The sequence below is a fragment of the Panicum virgatum genome, chromosome 7K (assembly GCF_016808335.1).
Source record: "Panicum virgatum strain AP13 chromosome 7K, P.virgatum_v5, whole genome shotgun sequence".
Lineage (NCBI taxonomy): Eukaryota > Viridiplantae > Streptophyta > Magnoliopsida > Poales > Poaceae > Panicum > Panicum virgatum.
Window position 1 is genome coordinate 52,470,712 of NC_053142.1, and position 6,962 is coordinate 52,477,673.

Below are 6,962 nucleotides of genomic sequence, written 5' to 3' on the forward strand. Positions count from 1 at the left end.
TACTGCTTGGGGAGCATGCATGCAGATGTCATTGATCATCTGTTTGCATTGGCACATGCGGCCCTGCTTGCTCAAGGGAACGATGATTCAAAAAGTTTCGTGAGCAGTGTGCCTGCACGCTAGCTTACCAACAGCGGCTCGTGCCATGGCATCCAGCACTCATCTCGATAAATCATGCTAAACTATCACTATATATTAGTACATACTAATTACAAAAGCAAAGCAAGGTCGATGGATCCCACCAGCTACCTGCATGTTATGTTGATTATTATTATCGAGAAAGGTAAGGGTGAGCTCCTGACAGCTAGTAGCAATAAATATTCAGAACCGTACCGAGGGATTAATATAATTTCCCCAAAACCATCTTGTCAGTAGAGCCTGCACTCCTGCAGATCACGCACGCATCATGCATCAAATAAAAGTATACTAGTAGTATTACTTAAAATAAGTAGCAGTACATACTCCCTCCGTTCTCAAATGTAAATTATTTTGGGATTCAAAATTTATTCTTAAATATAAGTCATTTTAAAATAAATATGAACCCAAGTCATCTTAATTGTGTATTGTTTTTAGATCTTTTCTAATAAAAAGACATACAAGCAACCATATAAGTGGAGGTATATACGAGGGAAGTGTATGAAAAAAGACATACTAATAATTTAATTAGTACATTTCCAATGCTTAATAATTAGAGATAGAAGAGTCTTTTCTACACAACCATAATCTATTCTAAAAACTCTAGAATGACTTACGTTTTAGAACAGAGAGAGTAACGAAGTACAGAGCGAGAGCCGAAAGAACTGAAAGCAAGCCAAGCACTGGCGATATCGATTGACATCATTGATCCGTGGCAACGCATGGACATTATGTTATTACAAGCTGTAAGCTAGTACGGTGAAGCAAACTAGCTAGTAAGAAGCAGCAAGACGTCTAGCTTCCGGCTCCGGCTAGCACAGATTATTATATTGTTGCAAGCTACTTAGAAGCTAAAGCTAGGACGAAATTATAATTAATTATATTATTCATGCCGAGGCTCTAAGCAGGGCGGCATCGGCGTCGATACGGGCGTTGTTGTTGGGCCTGGAGCAGTCGTGTCGGATCTCAAAGCTGCCCGCCGGCGGCGGCTTGAGCTGGCTGAGCTTCATCATGGAGGCGCGGAACTGCCTGAAGAAGAGCTGCTGGTCGTTGGCGTAATCCCTTACGATGTCCCGGGTGCTGGGGTGGTCGGCCAGCCCCTGGTCCGACTGCAGCACCCCCTTGCCGCTCCGCAGCGCCACGAAGTACCTGTTGTCCAGGGCGTCCGGCGTGATCACGTCCAGGCTCTGCTTCCGGCTCCGGCTGGCCGAGCAGTTGGCCGCCAGGCCCCTGGAGAAGTCGTCGTTCCCTCTGATCACGCCGCAGCTCGCCTTGCCGACGGTGTGCCCGCCGGAGAGGGCCACCAGGTCGGCGGGGTCGCCGAGGCCCCTGCGCCGCCGGAACATGTCCAGGAGCTCGTCCACCGAGGCGGAGGGCGACGGGAGGTTGCGGAGCACGTCGGGAGCGGGCGTGCGGCTGTCCATGCGGCCGCGGGTGATGGGGAAGAAGGGCAGTCCGGCGGCGACGACGGCGTCCCTGGTGGCGAGCGCGAGGATGTCGGCGCACGACACCTTGGGGCCGCCGCACTTGGCGTGCACCTCCCTGCGGATGTCCTCGATCAGCCGCAGCGCCTCCGGCTGCAGAGACCCGCCGTTGGGCGGAACGTCACGCTCGCCGGCAAGAAGCACCGAAGCGTCGCAACCCTTTTATTATTTAGTGTTAGTTTTAGGAGTATTATTAGGTTGCATTGCATTCATTTTCAGAAGTCGTTGCATGCAGCTCCATTATTCATGCAGGCAGGTAATAACCAACTAACTAATTAGCTAACCTGCGGGAAGCAGTCGTGGAAGAAGATGCGCAGGAGGCCGGCCGTCAGCTGGATGTTCCGGCGGAGCGCCGCCTGCACGGCAGAGCGCACCATGTCCTCCACCTGCGGGCACGGGTCTTGCTGCAGCTGGAGATCCACCAACAGATCATCGCCAATATCCATGGGCGCCATTGCTGCTGCTGCCACGGACACGGCGGCGAGCAGCAGGACCATGGTGGTCAGCAGGGCATCCCTCGTTGCCATCTTCTGATCTACTATCTTCAGCTAGGTGCAGCTTGGTAGTGAGTGGCTTCCTCTCCTGTCTCCTCACCCCTCCTCGGTCTCCTTATATTAACAAGCACGCAGCAGGGCCACCAGTTGCATGCGCGTGCTGAATTATATTGGACCCCGCCGCATACAACAAAGAGTAGAGGCGTTGTAATGGTCAGCTATTTAGCTACTATATCTGATGTGACAATAGAAATATAGAAAAGAGAGAGTAATCATTAGCAATGAGGAAATAGCTTATCTATTTCACGTAGTCCAAAAACATGTGAGAGAAGCATGTGAGTCTAATAGTATAAAATAGTCTTTTTTATCTCTCACCTCTACATCAGCAGACTACGTAACTAATACCAACTATTACCATTGCGGGCTCTAAGTAGTTATGCATGCGCCGCTCCTTGTTATTTGCACTAGGCGGAACAATGGAGTACTACTCATTAGAAAAAAAAAGTTATCGCTCCATTCTAACGTGCTTATAGCTACTCCCGCATGTGTATCTAATAATGATGTAGGGTGTATTTGATATAATGTAAAATATGGTATCTAATAATGATGTAGGGTGTATTTGATATAACGTAAAATATGTACGTGTATGTCAGGTTTCAAGTGGGGTAGGCCCTGTTTGATTCCGCTTTTCTGATAAGTAAGATTCTGAGATGATCTAGCTGTCTGGAGAATCACCTATCTGGATAAGTTGGGTGTTTGGCAATCCTGATTATTTTCAGTCGATTCTCTGAGTTGAATGGTAAAATGTCTAAAATACTCCTGAAGCTGATGATATCTTATTTTTTAGTGCATATGAGCAGAATTCAATAATTCTTATATTTTTTAAGTATCTTGACAACATAATTATATTACAATTAAATCAGATATAAGTTAATGTCAAAAAATTATCAAAAGATAGACCAGCACTAATTTCTAAATTTCAAGTACATTATTCCGGATACAATAATATCAAATATATATTAATGTCATGAATATTAATGACATGTCACAAACGTTAATAACGGCAGCACAAGAACTTGAGGAAAAAAGATAGAAAAAACAATGTCATCCGGTGGCATCAGAGGGTAGGGGTGTCGGCGGCGGCGGCGGGTTGAGATGTGGCAGGGGCGTCGGCGTCGGCGGCAAGAAGGGGCAGGGGCAGCGTCTGTAGCGGGTCTGGATAGGGGCGGCGGGAAAGGGTAGGGGCGAGCACGGTGCGGGGGAGCTCGCGGCGCCTGCAGAGCTCCGGCGGCTCGGGTCCATGCGCGGGAGAGGCAGCGTCTCCCCGAGGGCGACGCAGGAGGGGCGGCGGCGAGATCTCGGGGGAGGAGGGGGTCGGGGGACTCGGGGACGAGAGGGGGGTATCGAGGGCAGGGGGAGGAAAATCCTCTCGCTTCTGCCATGCACGAGTCTTGGGTCGTGGTGGGGAGAATCGTCTTTTATGTTGTTTCTGTGATTCGTAGGGAAGCGGCGGCCCAGACAATCGGCTTATAATCGAGGCGTTTGGGTGGGATTTGCTTGCTGATGCGGGTTCATGCAAGAGCCCACAGGAGCTCGCATGCATGCCCGTGAATACGATCAAGTCTGCTAAACTTCTACGTGATTTTCCTCAGCTTGCTGATACAGGTTTAGGATTCCCTATGGCGGCGGCGCTGCGGAGCGACAGCGACGACCACTGCGGGGAGGTGGGAGTGCGATGTGGGCTGCACCCTGCACGGGTTACCGGAGTGTAGTCCAAGTCGGCGGACTTACTGAGCATGCAGGAATAGTGCAAAGTGTACAATGCATGCCCACAATCACAGCAGGATTACAATCGATCCCAATCACCTCCAAGAGACGCAATGGGAAGCTGTCTGCTATGCTAGCCACACTAGCTCAGGTTCTAGCAACGATGGCAAACTTGCACACACATGTGCTGCCCCGTTACCTTCCCTTGTTGAAGCAAGTTGGGCACATACTACGACTGAAAAGGAGACAGCCTGACTCACAAATTATATCCTATTATATTCAGCAGCGTAATAATGCCACGTGTGTGTACCCATGCCATGTATGCATTTGAACTGACTGACTGACTGACCGAGTCGATGCATTTTTTATTTTGAATATTACTATATTTTCCATGTTTTTTCTCTAGTTGTGGCGGCGCAGACCATTGCGCATTCATATACTAAGTGTTACTAAGGCCTTATTTAGATGCAAAATAATTCCAAATTTCAAAACTAGCACATGCATAGAGCACTAGATCTAGACGAAATAAAAAATTAATTGCATAGTTTGTTTGTAAATTACGAGATAAATATAATGAGCCTAATTAGGCCATGATTAGCTACTAAATTGCAACAGTAAATATATGCTAATGACAGATTAATTAGTTTTAATAAATTCGTCTTGTAGTTTACAGATGAGTTCTATAATTAGTCTTGTGATTAATTTATGTTTAATACTTCAAATGTGAAAAAAATTCCTTTCAAAAACTTTATGGCCTGCATCTAAACAAGGCCTAAGTTAGAGGGATATACTACTACTACTACAAGATAACATATTGATGATTACTGTTTTCCACTTTCAGTGCATATATGAAATGAAGTACTTAATAATATTTAGCAAAACTAAAGTTGGTGATGAAGAACGAAGCTTGTGGTCAGAGGAACCTCTGGGTTTCATTGATTTGGATTTGCGTGGTGCAAGCGAATACATGTGTGTGATTGTTGATTAATTATTGGTACTTATATTTTCGCTGTGCAATATAATCCTGACTACTGTGTTCAATAGGAAGCAGTGGTATGCATGCATGCATGCGAGTGAATAATTTTTGCTTTTGGCAGATTATTCATTTTGGATCACGCGATTTCAACCGGTCCGTCATTGGTCCGTCTCGGCTAATGCCTGTCATGCGGGGACGATGAGAGAGGTACTGTTATATTAATCTTTGGTAAAAAAAAGTGTTTCAAGATCTATATAGTATAGATAGTAAAAGAAACAAACGGATATAAGAGTAGATGCTATCAACTAGTAGCTTACAAATTATCAGTTGTGTGTGTGTGTGTGGGGGGGGGGGGGGGGGGGGGGCTAATTATTTGGCGGACGATGCAACCGCAGCCCCAGGTGGAGACGATGATGAGGAGATGGTGGTTCTTGTTGAAGTTGGAGCTGCTGCAGGGCCAGGGCCAGGACCTGGAGACGGTGCCGGTGCCGGTGCCGCTGCCCAATAAGCAGAAGGAGCAGTAGCAGAAGATGATGATGATGGCATAGCGCAGGTCCCTGACTTGCAGTACGCTATGGTGTCGCAGCCACACTGGAGGCGGCCGTTGGCGACGTCGGTGGCCAGGGGAGCTCCGCCGCCGGTGCTCCTCATGTAGAAGTCGACGGCGATGAAGTTGGGCCAGCGGTTGCCGGCGGCGTGGTAGCAGGTGCTGAGCCTGCTGAGCAGCGGCGCCGAGTTGTTGGCGCAGGCCCAGCTCTGGCTGGGGTTGGTGGTGAAGAAGTTCATCAGCACCAGCGACTGGGCCGTCGAGTCCATGGGCTTCGACTCGGCCCGGCTGGGGCACCTGCCATCAACCAGGCCCTGGCTGCCGTCTGCAGCCAAGTCCATTATTAATTAGTAATTCGAAACAAAACAAAATTAAACAAATTTTGATCGATGTTTGAATGAAGTGAAGGAAACAAAACAAGCAAGAAGAAGATAATGAAGACGATGACATTGGTTCTCGACGACGTAGTCCCACAGGTACGCCAGCCCTTCGGTCCCTTGCTTTCCTTGCCTGGACGTGAAGACGACCAGGCGGTGGTTGTCGGCGATCATGTCCTTGAGCAGCGGCCACTCGGCTCCCGGCTTGCTGGGCATCTTCTCCACCGGGAACCAGTACTTGGCGAGCCCGGCGGCGTTGAAGACGTTGCTGAGGGACCCCGGCGCCGTGTAGTCCTCGAGGAAGATGGTGACCACCTCCGAGGGGTTGGTCGCCAGGAACGCCTCCACCTCCCTCAGCAAACCCAGGGCGGGCGCGTAGGCGGTGAAGGCGAAGCACCTGCCGCCGAAGGAGTGGCAGAGCCAGACGGCGTTGTTGAAGTCGTAGGCGTCGAGCATGAGTCCCCGCACGCCGTTGCGGAGCTGGCTGGGGACCGAGTCCTCCTGGTTGGGCGGCGAGATGATGGCGGACCCCAGCGGCGACCTGGTGCCCACCATGGCGAACGAGTTGTGGGTCGTCAGCCACGAGTAGCGGTTGAAGGGCAGCGCGCCGCCGTGCGCGGCCTTGGGGTCCATGGGCGTCGTCCGGGCGCAGGCGGCGGGGCCCGTCCCCGGCGGAGCCACGCAGCTGGTGCAGCGCAGGCCAGCGCCGCACCCGCCCGCCGGCGCCGAGCACGAGCCGCCCACCAGCGCCGCACCGGAAGCCAGCCTCATCATGGCGGCCATGGTCGTAATGATGATGCCCGCCGCGGCCGCGCCCAGCAGGTGCTGCCGGGTCATCGTCGATGACCGCCCCGGTTGATCGATCCGACGACGACCAAAGCAACCATGCAAGCAGCAGGGGCCTGCCTGCCTGGTGGGCGTACGTTGTGCCTAGAGCTTCAGCTTCTCCGGCGGGACGGGACGGGGAGAATTGAATAATTGAAGGCCACGCGCCAACCACGCGCGGCGCCGAGAATAGATAGCTAGCGCATGCAAGTGCAGATGCCTTCCATGGTTTTGATGTGAGGCCAGGAAGTTTCATGCACATAGTGACACATCAGCATATACGGTGACATGGCAAGGAATTGAAGAAGAAAAAGAAAGTTCTCGTTTCATCCCGACGAAACGAGTCGGGCACCGTTA

At 50.6% G+C, this 6,962-nt stretch overlaps 2 protein-coding genes across 2 annotated transcripts; both read right to left on the bottom strand.

Moving 5' to 3' along the window:
- Positions 1 to 801: 801 nt before the first annotated feature.
- Positions 802 to 2,228, bottom strand: LOC120643171 (cationic peroxidase SPC4-like). The gene is made up of 2 exons (XM_039919687.1): positions 1,904 to 2,228; positions 802 to 1,778 (listed from the first exon to the last, which is right to left on the bottom strand). Exons 1-2 carry the CDS (start codon positions 2,144 to 2,146, stop codon positions 1,023 to 1,025), a joined length of 999 nt encoding a protein of 332 aa, XP_039775621.1. The 5' UTR covers positions 2,147 to 2,228; the 3' UTR covers positions 802 to 1,022.
- Positions 2,229 to 5,225: 2,997 nt separating this feature from the next.
- Positions 5,226 to 6,617, bottom strand: LOC120640405 (PI-PLC X domain-containing protein At5g67130-like). Its single transcript, XM_039916233.1, has 2 exons — positions 5,852 to 6,617; positions 5,226 to 5,728 (listed from the first exon to the last, which is right to left on the bottom strand). Exons 1-2 carry the CDS (start codon positions 6,615 to 6,617, stop codon positions 5,226 to 5,228), a joined length of 1,269 nt encoding a protein of 422 aa, XP_039772167.1.
- Between the last annotated feature and the right edge of the window lie 345 nt (positions 6,618 to 6,962).